At 46.2% G+C, this 26901-nt stretch overlaps 1 protein-coding gene across 3 annotated transcripts in view; it reads right to left on the bottom strand.

Moving 5' to 3' along the window:
• Window positions 1–26901, bottom strand: part of oxr1a (oxidation resistance 1a) — a 101807-nt gene that overhangs the window by 55227 nt on the left and 19679 nt on the right. For 2 of the 3 annotated variants that reach the window (XM_037455109.2, XM_037455112.2), the window contains exon 3: window positions 4354–4550. In XM_037455109.2, the coding sequence (XP_037311006.1) occupies window positions 4354–4550 (197 nt within the window). Of the gene's footprint in view, window positions 1–1700; window positions 1911–4353; window positions 4551–26901 lie in introns of those variants that run through there. The other variant, XM_037455113.2, reaches the window with a different exon arrangement.

Raw genomic sequence — 26901 nt, 5'->3', positions numbered from 1 at the left:
TGGAGAGAGAGAGAGAAAGAGAGAGAGAGAAAAAGAAGGAAGGAATGAGCATAGTAGGGATCCGAGGACAAAATGGCAGAAAAACAGGTGGGTGGCAGGGTTGGAGGGCTGCGAGGAGGCGAGAAGTGCACCAGCGCTCTTATTAAAAGCCATTATCAGCAGGGACACGCTGTGGAGTCTCTCCCTTTGCAGCCGCAGAAAGACATCTGCAGGAAGGACGCCGCCCTATCTCCCGCCTGCAAGTGCTCGCCTAGCGGTCATCCAGCGTTTCCGTAGTCCACCGCGCACCAACACGTGCACAACCAGCGTGTGAGCGCGCCGAGAGCGCGACGGAGAGCTGTAGCGCAGCACGCAGCCGCCGGCAACGTAACGTGACTAAATGGTTCTCAAGCGCACCCCTCGTCGCCGGCATGAGCGCCCAGAGACGGTTGGGTCGGTCTCACGTTGGGCCTCTTCATCGCCGAGCTCCGGAGCGGAGGCTACGGATGATGAAAAGGTCAGACCTTCCAGGCTGTCAGACGTGAGGCCGCTGGCAGTCTGGGGAGAGCCGGTTTCACACCTTCTCTCACGGAGAGACGCCTTGCTTATCTTCACTTCCTTGAAACTGCCCTCTCGCCGTTCCGCTCGGCAGCGCTCTCGCCCCCATGCCACGGGTTAAAAGGACGCCTCAATGACATTCAAATCTGACAGACTTAAGGAGGGCACACTATCGCCACATCGACGTGTGCTTCTCCTCGGAGGCGGGTGGGTGGTAGATGTGAGGGGGGGGGGGGCTCACAGTGGGTCAGGTTATTAAAATGTCGGCGATGATGATGAGCTTGCCTGCCTCTAATGACACGTTCGTCTGCAGTGTGGCAGACCCCCTGCCACATTATTACTCTCCCATTAGCAGAAATAAGCGCGATGAGCTCGGCAGAAGCAGCCCGGTCCGGGTCGGGCTGCATCAAAGAGGCCACAGGGCTCAGCTTCCTCGATTCTATGGCGATGGGAACTAGAGACGGGACACGAGTCACCAATCAACGTCGCATTGAGTGACACGGCAGCCAAAATGACTGACGGACCCAGTGTCTCTGTGGTCGTGTGGGGGCAGGGAGGGCGGTAGCAGACTCGGGCCTTGATGCGAGCGTGTGCTTTTATCTAGGCCAAAGCTGTCCGGAGCGAATGATTAACTGCCGCGGCTCGCGCTTTGGAGGCTTGTACAATTTGCTACTTTGTAGTTAAAAGCCGTAAAAAGCAGAGTGAGTCACAGCGGCGTTTCATTTAATGGCTGAATGGCTGTGACTTCCAACCCCGTGCTTTTAAAGAGAGCCGACCAGCTGGGTAATGGAGGATAAGAGCGGTGCTCAAACCCCCTCCCTCCCCTCTCCCATCGACTATCTCCGGTTGCACCGATGACCCAGAGATTGATCCGTTGTCCCGTCGATGCCTGGCCTGTGGAGTGGAGTCGATACATGACGACTCTCTAGCAAAGCTCGCCAGGGAGGCCTTTGTCCCACTCTCTGTGAGGCAAGCGGCGACCTGCGACCCGACGGGACATGATCCTCGCACACCCACCCACACCCACCCACAGCAGCAGTGTGTCGCCGCTGCACCGATTTGCAGAACTCACTCAACAGGCACGAGGAAATTCTAATTTGGCAGAAGCTTCATTTAGAGAGCCGTCGGATGGAGAGTAAGCTGAGGGATTAGCGTGAACTCACCAGATATGCATGGCAACGTTCCCCTTTCACTTCCTCAGTTAGAGATGGGGAAGGTGAAGTGGGCTGGAGTCATCTTTCTTCTTCTTTTTTATTTTCAGCTTGCACTTAATACAAAGTCAAACAGGGGAAAGTTCACGGTTCAAACCGGTGCGTTTGGCCTTTTGATACGAAAGACCTGAATAAAACTGGCGAGGACCACATATCCACACCTACACCCTCCCAAAAGGCAGTGTGGGGAAAGTTCACTTTCTACATGAACTTGTTCAAAGTTCAGTTCACAAATTTTAAAATTAACTAGTTCAGTTCATAGTTCAAACTTCAAAATATTTGAACTAAGTTCACAGTTCTTTTTTTCCATATGTTGCTGCAAGCTATTATTTTTCAAAATTATTGCCACAGCCCATATAGAACCACAGACAGCAATTATTTGATCAGTTTTAACACTGAAGCTATGCATCAGATTTAATCTTCACATCCAATTTTGAATCCTTATCCAACCAGGGTTTACATTAGCATTGAGGGGACATTGTTGCTTTAATGTTGCTGTCCATTCACTCCACACTAGCAGCAGCTGCAGCGTTCACCCCTACAGTACATTCTCAAACACATGCTGCTTGAATGGTCTTTTTTAAAGGAATTAAGGAATTAAAACACGACAGTTATCATTAAGGTGCAAATGTTTGCAAAGAAAGCTCAGATTCCTCCCATCCTCACCGACCTCGTCAGTAACTTCATAAAACTCATTTAAATTATTATACGCCGCCTCTTTGCTACACGCAGCTGTCGCCTCCATGCATTTCTTTTTTTTTTTGATGACACATGCGCGGTGCGACGCTGGAGGCTGGTGTTGCCAGATTGGGTGTTTTTTCCGCTACTTATTAAGGCGCGTTTACGGTGTGTTTTCTATAGAAATCTGGCACCCCATTGAACGATGTTAACCTGAAAGAACGTGCCGTTCATGAACGAGTTCACAGTAACGTTCCATCGGGCATTAATACAGTACGTTCACTTCACGTTCGCCCAAAATATGAACGAGTTCATGAACTATCAATCAATGAACGCGTTCAGGCACAACACTGCCAAAAGGCCCGTCTAGGTCACATGCCATGCCACAGGACTTGTTCACGTTACAAGAGAGCACAAGCAGGAGCTGAATGGATGTAATTCCAGAGTTAACTCAAAAGTGAATCCCCCATTAAATCCATGTGTTAATTGGAAACCATCTGTAAAAGAAAATGGGATAATTTTGCAAGATCATATTTTAACCGTGGTAACATGAATGCGCCACAGCGTGTTTAGTCAAAGTTAATTGTAACCCAAAAGGATGAGTGTTGTTTTCAAGTATTACTCCATGCAAATTACTTAAATGCAAACTACTGGCTACATATATGAAGGGAAGCATTGTTTTTCAGTCCCTGTGTGCGCGCTAATGATGCAGGACGACACCAGGGTAATGCATCATGATACCGAGTCCACTGTAGTCCACAGTCACCACACCTAAATGGTGGATTCACATCTTAGATGTGCAGCCGAAAAATCTGCAGCGACAGTGTGATGCTGTCATGTCAATATGGCCCAAAATCTCTTAGGAAGGCTTCCAACATCTTGTTGAAAGTATGCCACAAAGAATTAGGGCAGTTCTGAAGCGGGTCCAACCTTTTACTAGCAAGTTGTACCTAATAAAGAGGCCGGTGAGTGTGTATATACTTATGACGATGCATTATCGGATGAAGAGATTGTTGCTCATGTTTGTTCATATTGATTTTTGTCAATTTAATTGTGGTTGACGCATCACTCCTTCCTCCACTTCAAAAGGTTCATAAAATTGTAAAAGTGTTCATAAAAGTGTATCCACAGAGTCTATTAAATGTAAAGTCCTGCAGTAGCGGCGTGTTTTTGTGGTGCAGCAGGTGAGAAGGAACTACAAGAGAATTCACAGCACGGAAACAAGCGCCCGAGATGCCGCCACAAATCAAAGAGGAATCCGTCGAAATGATGCCGTCTGGCGGATTCCCTTTCAGTGGTTCAGCACAGTCCTGCTGGCGTTCTTTTTCATGCCCGCGCTACCTCTCTCCAACCTTGACTCGAGCGGCTCGCTAACCGAATCACACCCAGGACGCGAACAGAGACACATTGCTTTTCTGAATCAGTTTAGCTCAAACTCATTTCATCATCTGTGAAAAGTCAGCTCCCCGGAGTGTCCTTACTCCCCCAGCAGCAACCTGCACTCCGAAAAAGAGAGAGACCGACAGCAGACAGTTGGCGCCCCCCCCCTCAGCCCCGCCCGTTGAATTCAAGGCGGGAATAAATGTCATCAACACCACGAAATCAGCATTTGTGGGCAGAAAATGAATTTGAAGATGAGGAGGCAGCATTGGATGTAACAAGGGGAAGGCCTCTATGAGAATGTAGGTGAGGGTCAACATTAAATTATTTAAAAAGGTTCAACTCATGTCAATATGCATGTGTTGGATAAAACACATGAGCTCATGGATGTCTTGATTGAGGATTTTTTTTGCATTAATAGTGAGAGTATGGAGAGAAAAAACTGAGCTGTAACAGCAAGTTGTTGGTTTTAATCCCCCGACCAGGTAATGTTAATTAAGTCATAGAGTTCAGAAACTCCGCTGCCACACAAACGGACGTTGCTTACCTATGGTGTAGCCTCTCTTCAGCTCGCCACACCGGGGGCTGCGGCGCTGGGAGTTGGTTGTGTTGTTTTCCTGCACAGCCAGGACGGCCGTTGTCTTGGCAACCCCCGGTGCAGCCTTGTTGAGGGGCGAGGCCGGCGCCAGAGTCGGGGAGAAACCCGCACTGGCGATATCCACCGACTGGGACTTCTTCTTCAGCCTGCAGGTGGATAAGCAGAAGCACAGCAACTTGTTATCGTTATGGCTTTAAGATGGAAAAACTACCGTGTTTCCCCCAGGTTTACAACTTTAGGGGCGGCTAATTGTGCCAAACAATTTTTGCAGCGGCAAAGAAGTTACTTTAGAAGTTGCGTTACAGGCAGCAACCTGGAGATCAAAGTTTGGAGCAAATGTTCAGTTTTATTCACCCCATCATTTTCACCTGTCCCCTCATGTCCTCCTTAGTTTGTTTACAAGTGGTCCAGAAAGATGGGGCTAAGCTCGTCACCATGAAAGGTCAAATGTCAATTCTTGTGTACACCCTTTAAGCTGTGTATGGTCCGAAACCCTAGACCCAGGTCTACTCGAGTTACCTCGAAATGATGGATCTTAAGTCCAAATCGATTGACTTCCAAAGTTTAATACTTTGCATTGCACTCCTAGAAAAATAGATAAAGCTCTTATTACGTGCATTCTTCATATTTGTCAAAACCTGCAGCCAACATTATCCAGAATGCTACTGGACAACAAAGTTTGAGTGGAGTTTTGGGTGAGTCATGCTAGCAGCGGCTAAGTGGAGACAAGCAGCGACCCACAGGTGTGACATCGCTTTGAAGTGGTTAATATACTATTTATTTTACATACACTTGTAAAACCAAGACCTGTAAAGTGAAAATTGGTGGTTACGCGGTCAGCTGATTAGGGTACGTTTACTTTAGTACCAGCCGACCAGACGATTGCGCAGGCACCATTTACGTAGACCAATCACATCGGTGCTGTTGCTGTCATTTCAGCGCACACCAGATGTAAACCTCCACCTCCCCAGACACCCAAAAAGCAGCAAAACCCGGCGCATCGTCAGTGTTGGCCTCATCTCGGCATCTTTATCCTACGGGTCCAAGCCAAAAGGACTTTGCCCTATTCACATTTATGCATGTTTAATACATCAAACAAAAAAGTCTCTCCTGAATGAAATACCAGCATATGCTACGATAATGACATTCAGACAATCTATCCACATTTGCTTGTGTGGGAAAAGTATTTTAAAGCAGACAGCTTAGACAGCCAAGCTAGGTCGAATCAAGTGTGCCCACAAAAACTCCTGAAAGCTCATTAAAAAGATGACGACATCCCGGGTCTGCTCAGGTTCTAAATTCCTTTAGTGGGCTAATCTGAGCGGGTCACACTTAGCAGGTCTATCCACTTACACATGTTCTCATTCTGGTGTATTCAGACAGAATTTATGTAACACACTGACACTCAGGCGTGCACACACACAATAAGAAAAAAAAGATTATACTTGGGCATGCATGTACAAATTTATTGCAGGAAAAAAGCACCTGAAGACAATATGTAGTTTAAAAAAATAACTAAAACAGCGATGCAAGTTCCCACGCACAAACACTTTCAATCCTTCCAGCAAAAACTGCTGAAGCAAACAGAATGACAGTGTCTAACTGGCTAGTGAAAACACATAATCTCCATGGCGATGCTGTCCCTCAATGTGCGAGCTAGACACACAGGCGCGAGGAGGAGGCAACTGAGACGTTAACAAACAGGAGATAGACTAAGTGAAGCAGAACATAATTCCATTTAGTCGGACACTGACTACGGTATTCACCCAAACTAAAATAAGAAAAGCCCTAAATACTGCAGGACAAGCGGTTGCTTGACTCTGCCCAGCAGACCTTAGGACTGCTTTGCTTAAATTTCGATTTTTCATTAAATTACAACCATTTCTTTAAATATTAGTTTATTTCCATATTACCTTTGTATAGAGACAGTTTTAAAACGCATAGCTTAATTAAGTCCAGTTCATGGGTGAATTCAGAGGAATTGATGTAGCCTGACGTCATGCCGACGTGTGTTGAGTTTTTGAAGTTTTATTCTTCAGAATTTCTCCCTCACATCAGGTTTACTTTAGAATGAAAACACATTGGTTCACAGCGGTATGAACTGAACGGCCCATCAGGCCGACGGCAACAGCCACAGCTCACTGAGGACAAGTGGCACCGACATGTGACTCCCTGCTGTCAGCTCAGAAGCCCTTTCCCCTGCTCACTGTCCCCAAACCTTGCTGTGGAGTTTGCTGTCAGATAAAGCTTGTTTTGTTGGTGTGTGTGTGTGTGTGTGTGTGTTTGTGTGTGTACTGTGGGGTCAGCATTTTGTTCTGCTCCCGAGCTGAGTGGTGCCAACGTTTCCCTCGCCGCCCTAGGCTCTGCACTGTGGTAACAACGTCCCGGTCACGGGCCCCGCGTGGGCCCACGAGGGGAAGCAGTTGCATTCACATGGCAAGAATGTGAAAAATGCTGCACAGGATTGCATTTTTGTGCCTCGACTTTTCCTTTCTGTCTATTTGTGGCGGCGCTGAGAGCCGGCAAAGTTCTTACGGATTTACAACACAGCTGTGAAAACAACATTTTTTTATGTTTCACAGAATCAGAACTCAGGTGCTCAGTGAGCCTCACAGCTGTGATAGGTTAGATAAGCCAAAGTAAGCGCAGACTAACAACATAACCTTCTGAAAAGTTTTCCAACACACTCAGACTATAATGACGAACGAGCCAAAACATCTGGATTCAAAGCCGTCACACTGAGCTACACAATTCAAAAAACATGTTTGCTCAACTTGTTGTCTCAAAAACTAAAACAAGATGGTGACAAAACACCAGATACTGTTCTTGAAATCCTCAGCCCGAGAACCATTGGGTGTGACCAAGGGGCTACGTCCACTTTCCATACACAGTCTGGACCCTAAATGACGCCCTGATGCCATCGGTGTGTGAGCTGCTCCTGATGGGCAGGTGTTGCCTTGTATGTTAGCCTGTGGCATCACAGTATGAATATCTGGACGACTGCTGGCTTGTGTCAGGTGCATCGACTGGGGAGAAGTGCTGCATAACCGTAGTCCATTTCCCTGATTTTCAGTGAGATTATGGAAAAAACGGGTGAAGCACAAGAGCTAACCCCAGTAGATTCTCTTGCACCCATTAGCAGGGGTGCAAAGAACAAACAATACTGTGCAATGTGTAATGTATGTAGTGGAATTCCTGCTGTAAGCGTAACGTGTGAAACGTGAGATAGAAAGCGTGGAATTTCACAACCCCACCCACAATCCCGGAGAACGCCACACAGGCACCCTGCTTCCACTTCCACGGTGAAACCCAGAAACGGGATGCAGCAGGATTACCAGGCTTCCTGGTAACAAGGCCTCGTCCCGTGCCGCGCGCGGTTCCACCAATCTGCATCTCCCTCCTGCAGGCGTAGAGATTCAGAGATACAGAGCCACCAGATGCCTATCTGCAAACCAGCGCTCCTTTGAATGGAAGTCGGAGGAAAATGAACGCCAGCGGATGTGGACATTTTGGTTTCTGGGGCCAGGGGGCAGCGGGGTATTTACAGCCCTGCCAAACTGGCATCCCAGAGATTACCCGCCTCCACGTGGTTTGGCAAAGGATGCATAAACAACAAGAAATTTGGCGCTAAATCACACATGCTTATCGCTCCCCCACTGAGAGGGATTAGACCTAGCAATGAAAGATAAATAAAAGGAAGCTGCATTCGCTTTCCTTTCGCTTTCCCCAAAGCCTTCGACATAGAACTTTATTTCCACTGGATTTGCTGTTTACAAACAACAGCAGATAGGATGCTGAGCTATATAAAGCCCATGGGAAGCAGCTGGGTTGCCGTCAAACCGCGTTTCAGTGCTGACAGCGCAGTGACCTGTGATGACGCCCAAGTGTACACAGAAAGCTGCTTATGTAGCTCTGGACGGAAGAAGGAACAACCTTACCACATTCATTTATTGAGTGGTGAAGGAACATAACGAGTGACCGATGGGGACGATCCTTGTGTCCTCAAGTTATTGCAGGCGGGTGGATGATGATATGCTTGTTCATGGTGCGTAACCTTCCCCCAACGCTTCGGTATCGCAAATGAGTTTAGGCTTAAGGGTCCAGTGTGTTGCCATCGAGGCTGTTGAGAGGGCAACAACAATCTGTGGCCAGGTACGTTAATGAACCCCCCCCCCTCTTCCTCTTCCTCTTAGCCGCCCCAGTTTCATCCAGCAGCCTGATGAAATACGGGCCGGACCTCGCCGCTCATCTGTCCGACACCTCGGGCAGAGTGATGCATGGAGCCGTGCGCCGCATTACGCCCACACGGCCTCGCTAAATGCCAGAGTGGCAATTCAGAGTCAAAGGGCCGCCATCGAAGGGTTAGCATCACGGCCGGTCAAAAGCAAAGCGCCGCTGTGAGGAGTCCACGGCCGAGTGGCTCCTGGACTTATAGTAGGAGCCAGACAAGCGAGACTTGGATTCCGGTCTCAAAAGGTTTTATTATTTGTAATAAAAAGGATGGTCTCAAAACACATATCATTAACCAGCTAAACAAAACATAAACGAATTTGTTAACTTTAATGGAAATTAATGCACTCAACATAACACCATTCCTTTCCCCCTCCACACTCAATGTTCTCCACTCTTATAGTGCTGACAATCAACCCGCACCAGGTTGCACGATGTCCACAGGTGACACCCATTCTGATAGATTGACCCGATGATGTCACCGCTGACATCATCCCCTGCACCAACACAAGGCCTCACTGCCTCCTCTCCTCGAGTCTCCAGCACACCGACATGGGGCAAAGTGAGTTGTCACCCACTTTGTTACAGCTGCACAATAAGAAACAGGCAGTGAGCGTGAGAGTACATTTACTCGGCCATTTGAAGCTACTGTATACGTCTTCAGTTAAACATGTTAAAATATATCTCCACTTAAAAAAAAAAAAAAAAAAGCAAGACAGCCTCAAGAAAAACTGGATCAGTTTAGTCAAACCACAAGCACCATCTGCTCATGACGTGGTGACAAAGCCCTGTAGCGGCCGACTGGATCATGAGTGCCGTCTGTTGGAGCCGAGGAGACCTCATTGTAGAGCAGCCAAGAGACGAGCTGGAGAGCAGGCGGCAAGGTCGACACAGTCACATGTGTGGGCACATTCGTCGCTGGCGCCGCTGCAGCCGGCCCATTTCCATCACCATAACTACCAATGGGAAGGTGCGTCTACCACTGCAAGTGCAACTAAGCCTGTGCTTACAAACGGAGCTCGTCTGAGGATCAGACCCACAAAGCACACTAGAACACCACCAGGCGAAGATGCCTCACCAACCCACCAGGCCTCAAGCTACGTCTAATGATGTCTTCATCACTCTGCAACATCTGCCCTCAATGTTCAACGGCTCAATTTAAAGAAGGAAAAAAAAGGGAAAAGAAACATTCCATAAATCAGCCGTTATGGCCAGCGAGCGCACAGCTGGGGGAGCGGCAACTATTGCTTTCCTAAAATATGTCAATCTGACACAGAAACCGCCCTCAGCCACAGCCTTTCACTTGACTAAGTGAGGAATTATCTTTGCTGACACAAGGCGGATCGGGAGAGGAAAATCACTGCTTCATTAAGTGTCTGGCCCGGACTCGGGGACACATTCTTCTCCCTCACTTTACGGCTCTCTGTGCATCACTCCGCGCAGCAAACACAAACACGCGCAGCGAGCCAACACGCTGTCCTCATCCCCGTCATGGTGACAAACACAAGCGCACCCCGTCAGACGAGGCCTCCAGCGCTTCATCCAGTGAGTGTTTGCGGGGTCTCGGGACTGTTACTGCCGTCTTCCACTGTCGCCATCTCTCCCCCCCAACCCCCCCCTCTTCCCTCTTCCTCCTTCCTCATCATCCTCCCCCCTCATCCTCCTCCTCCTCCTCCTCCTCGGTGCCGTTCTCACGCTCTCATTTGCTAGAGACAGCGACAACATTGGTGAGCAGAAGCAGAGGGTGCAACGTCATGCTGCTGTAGCATCAGGTTAGATCCTCGTCACGGGGGGACAGGGGGAGGGGGGGCGTGCAGGTTAATTTAATTATCTCAGTTATTGGCTTTCCACATTGCATTTAATTTGTTGGGAGGAAAGACACGCAGGGAGATCTCCGAGCAACACAACGGCCCCACAAACACAAGCTGGTGGAGATTACTATTAAATTGTAGGGGGAAAGATCCTGTGCTCCGAATTAATGTCAGAGTCAATTTACTTTAAAATAATACTTCACCATTCAACACCATTGGGTTTATTGGTTGATTCTTCTGATAAAAATGTAATTTGATTTTTTCATAGATAAAACATAGCTGAGTATTAAAGTTAATGATTTGCAGAACAGCGTCTGACACATTGCTCCACTAAAGTAAATATTTATTCATTTTTCCCTTTATTCTTATGTGCAACTATGTTTCCTTTCTCTCCCAATTAAAACTTGCTTCTACCTGTTCTTTATGCAAACTTTTACATAATAAATAGATCATTTGTGGTTGCAGAGCTTTACTTTTTGCATATTTGCCTGCAATTTCTGTTCTTTCTGATAGGGATTAGAGAAGCTTTGAGACCAGTGTGAGCAGAGACTTCGGTTATTTCTTCTGACCTTGAGTGACAGATGCCCCAAATGAATAAAAAGTTGACCAAAACATCCTCTGCTGTATGCATGTCTGAAAGACAGAAGCTGACATGAACATCTCATCGAGTCCAGAGCACCACAAAAAACAGCCTTGGACTGACATTTTGACAGACAATGTAAATAATTCTCATGCAACATAAACAATATATTTAGCAGTGAGGCGTGCAATTTTGAGTTTGTAAAGCTTTGACAATGCTCAGGCTTCCCACAGCCAGGAGTTTCATGAAGTGGTTATGAGCTGCTCTCACTTTGCACATCTGTCCATTGCAGGACAGAAAAGCAGCGCCTGGCTGGAGGCACCCACATCTGTCCCTGGCACCAGCTGACACACACACACACACACGAGTGTTGTTAAGTGGACACACTTAGTACTGGGTAAACGATAGATCAGGATGTGTACACTCACGGCACGTGCTTCGATGTTCTGCACTTAGGCGCGTTTTTAAACACAGCCGTGGACGGCGTTACCCGGGGCGACCGGATAACACTTCTCCACAGACACACACCTACCTCGCCGTCTCTAAACCAACACCTTCCCCCTCCTCATCAGTTAAGTGAGCCGGTCCACACACACACACACACACACACACACACACACACACTGCATTTCAGCCTGACGTACAGGCTGAAATGCAGGGCAAATGGGAGTTGTCCCGTTAAATAAATCTGTCAGTGTTTTTTAGAGCTGCTTAACCCCTTTATTATTAAAGGTTGACACAAGGCAGCCAGTCAGGGGCCAGTGCTATGCGCCTCTCAGAAGAAGAAAACAACGGCTTTAGGCGATCTATAAAAGAATAGCCCCCCAAATGGAAAGTGACAGCTGGGATGGACATGGCAAATGAAGACCGAGCCTCCAGAACGTCTGTGGGCAGCTGTCAATCACATCAAACGGACTCGCACCGAAGCGGTACTGGAAGTGAGAAAGAAAGTGGTGTTTTTTTTTAGTTAAATTAAATATAGTTTGGCGTGTGCTTGACTGTGGCAGGAGCCTGTGGAGGAGTGCGTTTGTCTGTCCACGGCTAACCGTGCAAAGCACTCAACCAATCAGTCCAATTTAGTTTATGCTCAAGGACATCTGTGTTGCAGTCATTTACTTATTTTTGAAAACAATTTAATAAAACACTTTTTTAGGGGGACAACATCTCCTCCTCGTGACACCCACAAAATTAGACCAGGGTCGGAAGTCGTCGTTGGTGAGGGAGTAAATTCCTGGAGGTTATCTGCACTCTACGGAGTGACCTATGACCTATTTAAAGGACAACTCCCTACACTTCTTCGAAGATTATCTAAAACATTACAAAAATGCCTCATTCATTTTATCTTGTTTTATTCAACACAAAGCAAATCGAGCAGCTTTGTAAGTAAAACTGAGAGATTAAAAAACTCATTGCTGTTGTAGCAGTACGACAGCACTCACGTACAGAACACTGGCTCAAAGAAACAACAGGAGATCTGCCTTCAATGTGGGTGGAATCAATGCAACAAGAAATTGGATTGGAAATTTCTCAATGTCAATCAATGCATCCTGAAGGTGGCGCTGTGATGGACGGTGCTCGTGGACGCCACGTCACCGGGCTGAATCTGTTAACAGGCTGTAACGCGGCTGAAAGGACGGCGTTAATGACTCCATTATCAATATAAGATGTAAATGGGGAATGGACAGAATGTATACAGCAGCTTTGTCCCATGTGGTGTAAAGAGCCCCACCATGTGTCACAATCGCTCATGAACACGCACGCATTATTGTACTAAGCGGCAGAGTTGCCATGACGACTGTGGGCAAGACTGTCCTCGCTGCCTGGAGAATAGACTTCAGTGGAATGGACATTAAGGCCTGTGGCAGCTGTCCGTGGTCTCTGCAGTGTGAATGATTCATATCTAGGTATTTTGATTTTGACATTTCTCTGCTAGTTAGCAAGGTCAACTTTAAGGTTGACTTTTATTAGAAAGAAAATTACTTCAATTTAGGGCACAAGTTTAGGTGAATTTGAGCTAACTTTTTAATGTAATATTATGAAAATGAAAGATTAATCATTTTATGATTTAAGAATTCACAATATGTCTTCATAAGGCATGAATATGCCCTGTTGCCCTCAGCAAACGATGTCAGTATCATCAAACTGTCTGTCAAGGTACCTGCCTGAGGAGTTTGGATTCTAGATGAGAAATATTGCAGTTTAAATTAAGGCGGTTCCCCAACAGATCTGAGAATAAGAAGTGGGTTGTGTTTAATCCCAACCACCATCTCAACACATTGAGTTGGGATGGTGGGTCCGGCTGCTCAGCTTACTTTAGCATAGAGAGCGGTCATTTTGTAGTATTCTACAGATCTGTTGATTAAATAAGGGAGGTAGAGGCTTTGCTCGATCTGCCTGCCAATACCTCTGATGAGGTCTAGCCACCATAAACTCACAACACATGCTCTTTTATTCCTACAGCATTCAACACATTCCTGTATCAGTCCTAACTGGTGCATAAACAGACAGAGGTCATCACGTGGCGTCAGGGTCGGGCCGGCCAGGAGCGAGGACTGATCTCTGCCAACGAGTAACACCTGGAGAACAGTCCGACTTGTTAATACAGCGGCCAGCGCCGCTCAAACGGGACATCTGGTAGCCTCCTGCAGCTCGGACTGCACCGACCCGACCCGGCTCGCTCACACAGAGGAGCGGCCCAGATGCTTCCATGTCGCTTTGACATTTCAACCGACGGAATTCGGCTTAGAATATTTCGGTCCACTCGCTGACGAATGAAGGGGGTCCGCAGGTGAGTCGGGCAGAGGTGTCAAAAGTATTCACATGCATTACTCAAGTAGAAGTATGGATACGAGGGTTTAAAAAGACTTCAACTCGAGCTTTTTACTCAAGTATAAAAGTACTGTTTCAAAACTACTTAAAAGTGTAAAAGTAACGGAAGGGAAGGTGCCTTCAGATCATGTGACCTGCCGTTCGGATGTTGGGAATGTGGCGATATTCAGAGAGGCAGATTTGTGTCTTTATTATGCAAACAAACAAAAAAATGTTTCGAGAGCAAATGTAAAGTTTCAAAGTAAAAACATATAAACTGAGAATAAATTATTAAAACTCCTTGTTGTTCTTAATAAAACACTCCGCGACACTAACAACATGAAAACAGCGTAAAGTTCTTCTGCATTTAAAATGATATTGACAAAATACAAAGTCCGCTTACCTAAAAAATACTCCAGTGAAGTATAGATACCTTAAGAATACATTTTGGGGAACAAAGTATTTGTACTCGACACCTCTGGAGTCGGGTTTGCACAGCTGCAGCCTTGGGGCGCAGAAACAGAGGTGTGCAAATGCAAAGGGATTTAGAGGACAAAAAAGGAAATGTCCTTAAGTGGTTAATAGATCTAACCCTTGTTTGAGGTGACTCAGAGTTTGAGACAACAAACGGTACACGTGGCACCTCAGGAGGCTCAGAGTAGATGCTGCAGCCGGTCGATCCAGTTCAGGCAGCCTCTAATCTACTCCTCGGCCTCCGAGGACCCTTCAAACTGCTCTTCCTATGTGAGTCGCTCTCCAGCTTCTCTCTCTCCACAGCTCACAATAACAAACAAACAAACAAAAAATCCTGTCACTTGAGTGACAAACTCCAGCTGAAAAAGTTGTTGCAGCGGCGGTCAAGGTTCTTGGGAGAGAACAACCGTTCAGATGCAAAAACATTACAATTCTGAGAGTGCTCGCAATGATGAGGTTTTTCTTTCTGCCTTCCATGTAAACCCTTTTAACCGCTTATATTTTTCATTACAGGGACTGCCATCCATAGCACAGATAGTTAACCCAACTTTATATATGTAGAGAATATGTAGACATTAAGGGCCTTGTTCACATTGTATCCAGATTGATTTTTAAGAGTTTGGACATTTGCCGCTGGTTTGAAACGCGACTCCAAATGGATTTGGACGGGCTCGTCCCTCACACCTCTCTCTCACGCAGCGCAGCTCGCCATCACGCCAGCACGGAGCAGCGCGACCAGCAGGTCGAATGTCACTGGCCTGCACTTCCGTTGCTTCCTACGCTGTGGTGCTTTGTTGTGGGTCACAGTTATATGGGATTTTTCAATATTGGTATCTGGCAGTAAACTCCCAGCAGTGTGGTGCATTCTAAATGAGCCAAATGACTTCCTACAACTACACTTAGAGTGACTTATAGGTCGGTTATAAAAAATGAGAATTATAATAAACTATTATTGCTGAGAAACAATGTCAGTGAGTGACTATTATATTATACGTAATGATACATTATGATTACGATAAATACATATACAGTGTAACAAGCAGAATAAACTGCATTATCAGAATGCCATGCATTAAAGACATGGAAAGCACAACAGAATAAAAACATCCAACGGCATGAATCAAGGTGGACTTGCTGAGCTTCTCACACGGCTACCTGTCCTCCAGGTGGTTTCTGGATCCCGTCGACCTGCTGCAGGATTGGCCTTTAGGGTCAGGATTAGAGGGGTGGATTAGGTTTATTTTGGGGCGAAGGGTGGAGGTGAAGGCCGTGGTGGTGAGAGGTCACGGGGAGATGTTTCAGAGTCAACGCGTCCGGGTGTTTACAATGTGGCGCGTTGACGCACATCAGGCAGAGTCCTTTTCTCCCTGCTGGGGGGCCGCTGGGAGCAGCGCGAGTACAGAATGACTTCTCCCCCCCCCCCCACTGCCCCGTCAGAAAAATATGTTTAAAAAAACACAGTAAGCCTGTGGCTCATCTTTGCCTTGTCCTTGTCGTGTTGACTCCCCCCTTTCCTTCTCCCCCCTCCTTTCCTCCCCACGCCACCACTTAGCAGAGAGCCAATCTGCTCCAGCCGTTGGTTTGTTTTTTTGGAGTGTGATGGAGCGAGGGGTCTCTCTCGCTCTCTCTCTACCCCCCCCCCCCCCCCCCAGAACATCTTGTGCACCACTGCTCTGCCACCATTAATTCATCAGTTCAAATCTCCTGCAAACTTCCTAAACAAACACGACGCACACACGGTCATCCAAGCAGAGACACACACAGACACACACACACGCTCACTCCAACAGGCTCAACAACATAGTATTGATATGCGCTGCCTGACCTAGATGGAAACAGACGCACACTTCTTGTTCGACCCGACAAATACTCGTTTCCTAATTTGTTGCTCTCCAAAAATGGAATTTATGATTGAACATAAGGGCAAAAGGAAAATGTATAAATCTTAAAAAAATATAAATAAAGTGTGACTAACTATTTTGTTATTTAGCTTACACCGTGTAAACACCCCCCCAAACACAAAATAAATGGCGTACACACAGCACAGGTGTGAAAAAACTTTCACCTGAGTGGAAACCGGAGCCCCTCACGCTCACTAAAAGGAAGGCACGTGTGGCCGGCCCAACACACACACACACACACACACACACACACACACACACACACACACACACACACACACACACACACACACACACACACACACACACACACACACACACACACACACACACACACACACACACACACACACACACACACACACTGCTGAGACTGACAACACTCGCTGTACAGCCTAAAGTTATTTTGCTGCCCTTTATTTTCAGCTTACGTAACCGTAACAGTTAAATGTCGTTGCTGTGGGGTTCAATGTCAATCACATCCGACGGGGAACAACGCAGCTGCCACGGACTTTCCAAAGAAAAACACACAACATATTCATCTATGTCCAATAATTAACATACAGGACACAATTGTCCCTCCGTGTGTCTCCAAGCAGCTACGGAGCACATCCATCCCCTGTACACAAACACCGTGAGACACACAAACCGCCGTGTGGTACAGTCCAGGGCGGGAGGATCCACAGCTAAAGCTCGCACTGCAGGCGTTACAGAGCGTCTGTGTGTGTGTGTGTGTGTGTGTGTGTGTGTGTCGCTCTCTCTCTCAAAGAGTGATTTGTTCATCCGAACACATTGGCCGGAGAGTGTTATCTTTGAGCAGTTATGATCCTCGTGGACTTGACATATGCTGCCGTTAACACAGGGCAGCGTTACGTGATCACCATTCCAGCTTGACATGAATATCCTTAAGCCTCGGGAAAGTGGATTGGTTTATAGATTTCCCTCTTGGCCCGAGTTCACCCTGCAGACTGTTTTTTCCTTGTATACGACAAAGACATTCGACAAATCCAACGTGTGTGTGTGTGTGTGTGTGTGTGTGTGTGTGTGACCCGTGGCACTGCGGCTAACACCTAAACAGTTGCCTCTCTGGGTCTATCCGACGAGGAAATGGAGACAGCAGGTTACAGGGCAGCAAGAGTGTACTCCTTAATCATCCAAATTTCCTCTTCCTCCCCAAAATATCTTCAGGTCGTCTATGTGGGCCACCGATTTGGTGTTTACACTGCACTGTCCAAGCCACTTTCCCTGATCAGAGTGGATAGGAGGTCGAGTGATGAGATCAGAAGCACTCAGCCAGGGTCCGGGTCAGCCTGGCTCCGGTCGGGGGGGCGGTGCTTGGCTCCGGCTGAATGTTCAACACTCTGACCAAAACAGGTTGTTTTCCTCATTCAGAAAAGTAGCTCTCTCTCACCGTGTGGAACTGATCAGGGATCAGCCCAGGCAATTTTCGGTGTTCTGCATTAGTTGAACTTTAGCTGCTGACATTTCCCCAGACTGCTTATGGACATCGTCGCACTATTTAAATCAAAAGGGGTTTTTAAAGTGGCCTACTAAGACGCCATGGCCACCACCGTTCTTGACAATCCAATCGTTTTCCTGCACAATCCCAGAAAGCCTTAGAAATGTCTGTTTCCCGCTCAGAGACGCCGCGGCCCTTTCCCCCCCCTGATCCTATAACAGAATCGATTGAAACTGGTTCCTAAACTTGACAGAAATGAAATGAAGCCTTGTTAGAATTACTGGGAAATCCTGTATTCACTGTGGTGCTGAAGAAATTGTTAAACGCTTTGAGAGAAGCCGGAACAAGGATTGCCATTAATTCTCTTTTTATTGACGTCCTTACAACCAAAAAGGCACCTTCCCTCTTAACCTTCCACAGTACTTCATCTGCACGGAAAAATGTTTCATTATGCATGTAACCTTCTCTCATTATGCCGCCTCCTCAAAACAGACCTAAATTGGAAATAAAGCTAGTTTTTATAAAACCATTAGGGAGAGAAATTGCTTTTTGGTGAATATGAAATTAAAAAGGAGGATCCAGCAAAGAGACTTTGTACATACCCAGCAGGTCTCCGAGCTGGTTCCATCGACTCTTGTGCAGGGGAGATAATGGTATCGATCCCTCAAACTGCTTAACTTAAGCGGAGGAAGAGGCCAGTCATGTGACCGTGTCCTCATTAGGAGAGTGGGGCACTGCGCTTATTTGCCCGATATAAACCAGACATGCAGGATGGCATGAACAGTAAGAGGAGGAGGAGGACAGGGAGGCGTGAGCTGGCCGAGCCAATTTAAGTCCCACTGAGACCTGGTGGCGTTTGGGGAGGAGGGGGGAGAAAGTGTGTAAGACACTACACTAAAAAACGTTGAGATGACAGAAGACTAGATCGAGGACGGAGCGGATCAGCGCGCCGGACCTCAGGGCTCTGCGCCGCTCGGGCCCATTTCCACTAGATGAAAGCATGAGGGTCTCGTGGAGGTGTTTAAGCCTTTTGTGGGAAAACATGTTTGGTTTTATGTGTGCACGCATGTTCCCGTCACTCCATGGCTTATCCCACAATATCAGAGCTGTAAGCCCAATATATTTTGTGCGTATCTGCCACTGTATGTTTAAGGACCCTCACATAATTATGTGAGATTGAATCTACAGGTATGTATTACTTATTTTGAACTTTGACAACTGTTCAAAACTATTTGTTTTGTTATTTCGTATTTTGGGTGGAAAAAGTAAAAAAAAAACAAAAAAACAGTGAATACATTTGATCCAAAAGGTTTTAGCTTTTTCTGTAGCATCTTATTGTTGAAGAATCCCCGGCTCCATCCGTAGAGAAACAAATCACATAAACGCGACCTGACCAGTGATCCTAAATCCGTGCCCCTATTGTGACGTTACGTATGAGCCCGGCTGGCGAGCACAGCCCGGCCTGGAGCGCGCTGTCCCATCACATTATACTGGAACGTCAACGAGAAGCAGCACATGCAGCGCGTTGATGTGTAGGGATTCAGATCCCACCGCTGTGGAGAAAGAAGGATCGGACACACACGGGGGGGTGGGGGGGGGTCACAAAATGTCAGAGTGGTGTTACGTCTGAAACGGCAGCAATACAAGCTGCAGAGTTAGCGTTAGCTCCAGCTACCATTGTCGTGGAAAGACCGATAGAAAGTGGCTGTCTCAGGACTCCCACATGAATCATAATTGGGATGATATCTTTCAAATTTAGCCAATTAGGCATTGCGTCCCTCTTATTCTAATTGCAGACCTGCAAGCAGTTGCTGCAAACCATGTGCAACGGATCACTGCTGCGGAGGGTACAGAATGTTACCTTTGGGGAAAAAGAGCTAGCTTTTCATTTTAAAAATGGGGAAGAAAAGACTATTTGGTGACACTGAATCAAAGGAATCTTTGTCAAACACGCGCAAACCGCTCAGCCAGATACGTTGTGATGGCCCAGCTGGCGAGCAGCGCCCCACATGGCTTGGGGTAGCCAGGCAACGGCCACCAAGAGGCGTGGTAGTGGATGGGCGGTACTACAGCAGGTGGACCTAAGTGCACCTCCCAGGTGTTCTGAATCAGAACCTCAATCAAGAGCCTGTAAAAGGGAGGGTGAGACGACACTGCGGGGGAAAGAAGAAAAGAAGCGGAACGACACTAATCCCTCTGCCCTTCTCACTCCAGGACGAGTCCAGCTGAGCTGCCCGATGCCTCCGGCGATCCCGGTGAACCTGGCGTTTTGAGTTTGCTTATGCCCCCTCCCCTCTTCCCCTCAGGTTATAATAAATAAAATTTCCGTTTGACTTCACTGCAATCCTGGGGTCTCGGCTGAACTCTTATTCCCACCTGAAGCCCCAGGCTCCTCTCGGAAGACCGGGCTCCCACAACGTGTTGAGATCAGCGCGGCTATGAAAACGTAAAGGGACTCTGACTCAACGTCTGATATTCATCCGATTTTGAGACTGGAGCCAGGAAGGGGCTAAAAAGCTGGCACAGGCTTTATCCAATGGTAAGGAAGCCATCTGCCCATCGTACCTCTATCAATAATTACTCCTTACATCCATTTTGGCTTTCCAAAAAAATAAGTTTCCTCTGGCTAGGAAAGGCGATGCCGAGTTGAAGTCTTCCCTTCTAACACAGGCAGCCAGGGAATGGAAATGTCGTTTTAGCTCAAACATGAATTTAAAGTCAGTTTGTACAGTAAGAGAATATCTCCTGACGAATAGCGTTAATCATGATGTGAGCGCTTAGCCGCTTCAGAGTGAAAAATGGCCAATCACCGCCAGACAAGCGCTGCAAAATACTAATCGGACCATATGGGCAAAAAAAAAAAAAAAAACTAAAATTAAAACAGTCTTGGCAAAGAAAGAACAGATACTCATTGAACAAATTTGTTGTGAAAAGAGAAAATCATTTATGTTGCCAAGACCAAGTAGGAAGATACCGTTTGGAATTGAGTGATGGAGAAGAACATCATTGCTGCACCCTGTGGACTGAGGGAAGGACACAAAGCAAAGGCCCCCTTTGGACTTCCAAAACCCTCAATCATATCTCTCAATCTCTCCTAGTTTATTCTGGTTTCCAATAGTTTTACAAAGTCACAAAAGAGATGTTTAAGTCGAGCCTGGTGTTGCCTTACACATAACACGACCCCAGTAGCTTCAGCAGAGCTCATTAAACACTTGGGATCGTGACAGAGAGATTCTCATCGGCGCATTGCTAGTTTAAAGTCTCACCTTCCTGTGTGACCTCCAGGACATGGTGACATCACTTTTAGGGTGTGGTTATAGCAGCTATAAAAACAACCAGGATTTTTTCTATTCTATGACTGCACTCCCCCCCCCACCCCGAGTACATGATGTTTTGGTGTCAATAAAACGCTGTTAAATCTCTGTTTTGTATTACCATTTTATTTGTATTTCATGTTTATCAGATAATAACTTTTGTTTAACCAAAGAGAACATCCAGTATAAACATTGAAATAAATCCTCTGTATGTGCATAGCGCTTTATCTCTGTTATGTATCACGTAAAGCCTGTGACAAGTGGAGGATGGGCTTTTAATCAGAGGAGGCCAAGGATGGGCATTACATAAAGTTTTATTCCGCATCCAAATTCATTACCAGACACGACATTAATCTCGTCAGATTTATATTTAGAAGGGGCTTACGTCATGATGGAAAACCAGGTTCATATTTTACAGCACACTAGGACAAAAACAATGCTTTATGTAAGCGGCTACCGACAAAAAGCGGTCGACTTTCTGTCACATGTGTTGTTGCCGGACTAAGGCGCATTCAACAACTTAAGACTGTGTTTGGAGCAAATTTTCCACTTCTATTTCAATATAAATGCGATTCATATCATTAAGCTTAGGACTATTAAAAGAACAACACGTGTTAAAAGGTTGTGTTCCTCATTAAAAAGATGAGACCAGATGAGTCATAATAGCGTAGAATAACAAATGACTGACGGCAAGTCGCAGCTGTTGAACAGCCTGGAATGAAGATGCTTTTGCACATGTCTCCGGGCTACTCTTATATATAGCAGACATCCGGACCGTTTTCCTCATTTGGTGTAAATCCTGTTTTGGTGTGCAGTCACGCTTTCTCGCTCCCCGGATTCCCCTCTCACTCACACCTCAGAGCACAGATCATTTTACACACACACAAACACTCACACACACACCTCTGCGGGTGACTCTTTGCAGGTACACCAAGATATGAATCTTCATTAGAGCCAGAAATCACTGAATAATTTATAGCTAATCAATTTGCAGTGTTCCCCACTGAGATTCAGAGCATTAAAACAATTTAATTAGCATGTTACTTTAAAGACTGGATAAAGCATTCAATGCTACCATTCCTTTGAGGGATGAATCCATTTATTGAGCCCTTTATTAGGAGCTGCAGACAAATGGTACAGATGGAGGACATGGCTCCACGACACATTTACACCTTCCACTTTTTCCACCAGACATTGGCTACAGGTAGAGTGGGGTGAAACAGGTGTGACAACCGAGGAGATAAACACCCATGAATACAGAGAGTCACTTTGCCAATATGGCACCAACGGCTTCCTCCACCCAATTCATTCAGACAATCCTGACATAAACACTACGGACGTTCGCCCCGAGCAGAGCAGCAGATCTCTCAGACGCCACTCAACCAGAAGCTAATTTAATTTATTTCAATAACATTCAAAAAACGGGCTTGAACGCGTTGCTGTATATCCGACCGGCAGCGGAGAGAAACAGGAAAATATATTGTGCCCCAGAGCTCCTACAATACGCAACAAAGTGGATGCACCGTATTCAGCTACACCAAATGACCTTTCATGATAACTGTGGCCATGTGTCCTTGAGGCTTTGGGCCTTGGAGTGGATATTATGCAACTGGGATGACTTCACTATGTTCGTTTCAAAATGTCAAACATGTCAAGGACAACAAGACCGTATGAAGAGCATCCCTTTGGTTGCATCTTGTATGGAAGCGGGAACAGCATGCAGAGACACCTCTGGCCGCCTAAATTCATTTCCAACACGACTCGCGCCCTCTAAAAGACAGCCTGCGGTTCTGCTGCCTCCTGATGAAGAGACGACTCTAATCATACACAGGAATAGGAGAGTAATCAGTGTGGCCGCATTTCCTTTCATGCTTTTACTTTTATAGCTCAGTGAGACGTTCAAGACGCAGGAGAACAGCCATGTGCTTACACCGAGGTGCTTGGATAAGCAATACCTGCACACACGTCTACGTATATACCAACATATCAGTATACACTTATTGAATGTACTTATACCAGTTATTGACATTACATGTCAATTAGCTGATGCTTTTATCCAAAGCGACTCACAAAGTGCATTTCAACTATAGAGATACAAACAAGAAAGAAAGTGCAATGTATTATCAATCCAAGCATTTACTCATGCGTAACAACTGCCCCTATACCCAACTCATATTACCATGATAACCACATACACATGTAAGTACCCTTCTATCTAGCCACTTACACAACATCAACACAATTTGGGAGAGTAGGAAGAAAGACTTCTCAACTTATGGGGAAAATTCGGACTTTGAAAACTTCAAAAGCAAAATGCATCCAAGCGTGTACTTTGTACTTTGAGAATTTACCCCGGCGGCATTTGAATTTGCCATCAGCAACATGTTGGATGTTACCTCAGTACTTCGATAGAGACGTGATGCACGCCTAAAAGCACAGAGCCCTGGCTTTGATAACTTGACAGAATGACAGCGATGGGTCGAGGCTGCTCTAGTCTGCCATGCTTCCACTAGCGCCGCGTGGCGCTGAACGCTGGGTGACCCAGAGACGGATGGTTGGGAGCCCTCTCCCATGCAGGGAGACCAGGGGCGACGTGACCTTCGAACCGAAACGAACTTCATGGGTTATAGAGCGCAGGTTCCACCAGGAGACACTTCCTTTCGGAGGCCGCATGCTTGAAACCGTTGGATCTACTACGCTAGTGGTGAAACCAATCAGTGAGTGCTGTGCTGCAATACTTCAGGGAACTGTGGACCGTGAAATAGAAGTTGACTACATTAGTCGGAATGTCTTCAAGGGAACTAGTTTCTAAAACTTGAGAATAGTGGGGTAAAACGGTTTCAGGTCTGTCCCGGTAATGAACAACTTTATTTTTATGAGTGTTGTATCGTATAAACGAGGATGAGGCCCTCGGAGCTGGGGTGAAGCGATTACATTGAGTCATCTTGTTTTGAGCAGTAACGGACACCCGTACGTCCTTTTCCTGGAGACAAAAATAGGAATAGTTTCATGAATGCAGCAGTGTTATGAATCATTTCAGTTAGAAAAAAAACCAACAACCAGAAATACAGATCCAAACAAACTCCAGATCAGTCGAGCACTGTAGTTAACGCCTCAAAAGGGGACGGAGATACATTGGCAAAAAAAAAAAAAGTGACGTCTTTCTCGCAGACCGCAAGAAAGGGTTTGCTTTGGAGAAGCGGTCCCATCCAGCAGGGCCAGTCACCTTCCATACGACCACAGGCCACCTCTGAATGGCTGGCTGCAGGAACTCCCTTTTCAGACATGCTCACGTCTGATTATAACACATTTTCACTTTCCGACTCGTCTTAAGGTCATTTCTATTATTTTGACACATAAATAGTTATTAAGTAATGCAAATACAAGGAGGGGGAGGGGGGGGTGGTATCCCCCAGAGGAAAACTGCCAAGGTCACCGTAGTCACATGATGTACCCAATTTACTTGAAAGTAAAATGCTCCTTTAAAAGCAGCGGACATAAAAGCCTTGGTTTTTATTGCGCTACCTTTAGAGTCTGCTTGCTGCACCCCTCGCAGGGGTCAGAGAACACATCATCCATCAGGCCTCGTTAGGGGCCGCTGTCAGCCACAGGCCGACTCGTCTGTGGGATGATTATGAGGTAGGGACGGATCTGGAATGATGGAGGCGGAGAAGTCAGAGATACTGGAGTAAAGCAGCGCCGTATCCCGTAATTGACCACGTTGACGTCCACACATCATCTTGATGGATGCAGGTTTACTGTATCCATCTGTAAGAGTGAAAATGCATGTATTTTCTGGGTCTAAAAATTGTGTGGAAGTGCCTTAGATTTTCTCTACCGACTAGAAGGGGGCAACTCTTCTGGTCTCTAAAAGAAATTTGATTGTAAAGATGTCCATAAAAGACAGTGTTTCCCCTACCAAGGGGGGCAGCCTGCCCCCTCAAGCAAGCCGGAAAGTTTTTTTTTTTTTAAAGTGCCCACTTCCTGTTGGCCACATAATGGCATTCATCCCTTTGTTAAGGTAACATTTAACAATCTTGCTTCCATTTCCTCATTAGTGAACAACAGGGTAGTTTCTGTGAACAATGGGGAGGGGGGTAAAAACAATGGATCAAAGAACACAATTGAAACCCAGAAGAAGCTGCTTAACACTTACCGTGGTGGTAAACAAAAGGGCAAAAGAAAGTCGCTTTTTTTCCCCCATCCTGTCTCTAAAAAAGGAAGCGGTATCACAATCCTGACAATGAAACGTTCGTGCCGACTCAGCACTGAATCCCACTAGCTGTTAACCTGTCACATGTCAACATCAGCAAGTGATGGTCTTTTTATGCAGACGATGGCTGTATGAACCTCTGCATGTTATCAGCCGGAATGAATTGCTGCCTCATAGACAATTTAATTCCTGACTAAACTGCTGCTAAATGAGATTGATGTATTTCTCGTTGCCACGTGGAGACCATATCAGGTGTGGATGATTTCTAATGACCAGGCTCTGCCGCCCTGCCTCTGGGAGGGAGGATGTTCTCAGAAAAACACAGGACGGACATCAAATATGGATGTCTCAATTTCACAAGCCCGGTAGAGTGAAAATGAAAATATAGGATGGCAACAGCCGACATCAGAAAGAACTGAAGTATTTGATTTGGTCGGTGAATATTTTTGCCCGTGGTGAGCGCTTGAGCTGAATAGAGATTTAGGCCTTTTCTAGCTAAATAAATATTGTATGTCACAGGCAGCCACCTCCACATCAGAAAAGCAAAGAGCCTTGAATTTGCATGGTTTGTAGTGGGCATCACGAGGTTTCTAGATCAGAAGAAAGTGTGGAAGGCAGTGTCCACGCACCTGGGCAGGTGACATCTTCTGGTGCGTTCAATGTAGCTAGTGCTTTTGAGTCTTTCACTGAATATAGTGGTGCAATGAGGTACTACACTGGATGGTGCCTTCAATGCAACTTTCTCTCTGGTCTCTCCGTCAATAGACGTGGCGGTGCCATCAAGTATTACACAACATGCGTTTCATTATTACATAGTTTCAAAATCATTAGTGTACGCCAAAGGCATTTTATTAATTAGTCTCATTGATGAGCCGGGTTGTCAGTTTGTTTAATATTCTGCAGATCTGCCTGAAATAAAATCACTAAACAGCCCTATAAATCCTATAAAAAATAAAAACGTGACATGACAGCCCAATGGGGGCAGTATATATCCAAAGTTTTCTGTTGAGTAAGGAGCGAGGAGCAACTACTCCAAAGGAGGCTTTTGTGAAGGCCTCAGCCCAGAAACAGGAGAAATCAAAATGTGAGATTCTACATCCGCGTCCGATTGGCTGATCTATGGCATTCAACCACTTATCTCAAATTGTCTGATCCCATTGGATGTGACTAAACCTGAACGATCGACCGCTTCCTTTGCCGCGCAGAGGCCAAAAACATTGTAGCGCGTAAAGTGACACAAGTGGGTGGATTGGCTGTGAAATTTGACCCCTGACCCCCATCATCATTCAAAAGCAACAAGAAGCTGTGTGGCTTATGCAAGATGGCGGGTGGCCGCATTGTACTTCAAAAAGAGCGGCTTCGTTTCACAGTTCCGTTCGGTAGGGGATTTTTGATTCACACGCCTCAACAATGTGCAATTCAGAAGGCAGGCATACAGCGAAGACAGGACTTTATTGATAACCAGTTGTGGTTGATGGAAGTCAATTGCTCCGATACTGTTCTGACAGATGGGGAGCTTGCAAATAGCTTATATTTCCCCAGCAGTGCCGCTCGGCGATTCAATGATTTTATTTTACTGGGAAATGCAGGGGAACCTTTCCTGTAACAGCATTACTAAAACAGTATTTTATGCTAATTTACAGTGCACCGCAGTATAGTATGCCCCATGCACTCTATAACATAAACGTCTAATGAAGAGCTCATCTT

This window comes from Pungitius pungitius, chromosome 11 (assembly GCF_949316345.1).
Source record: "Pungitius pungitius chromosome 11, fPunPun2.1, whole genome shotgun sequence".
Taxonomy (NCBI): Eukaryota; Metazoa; Chordata; class Actinopteri; order Perciformes; family Gasterosteidae; genus Pungitius; species Pungitius pungitius.
This window is presented reverse-complemented; position numbering and strand designations above follow the sequence as displayed.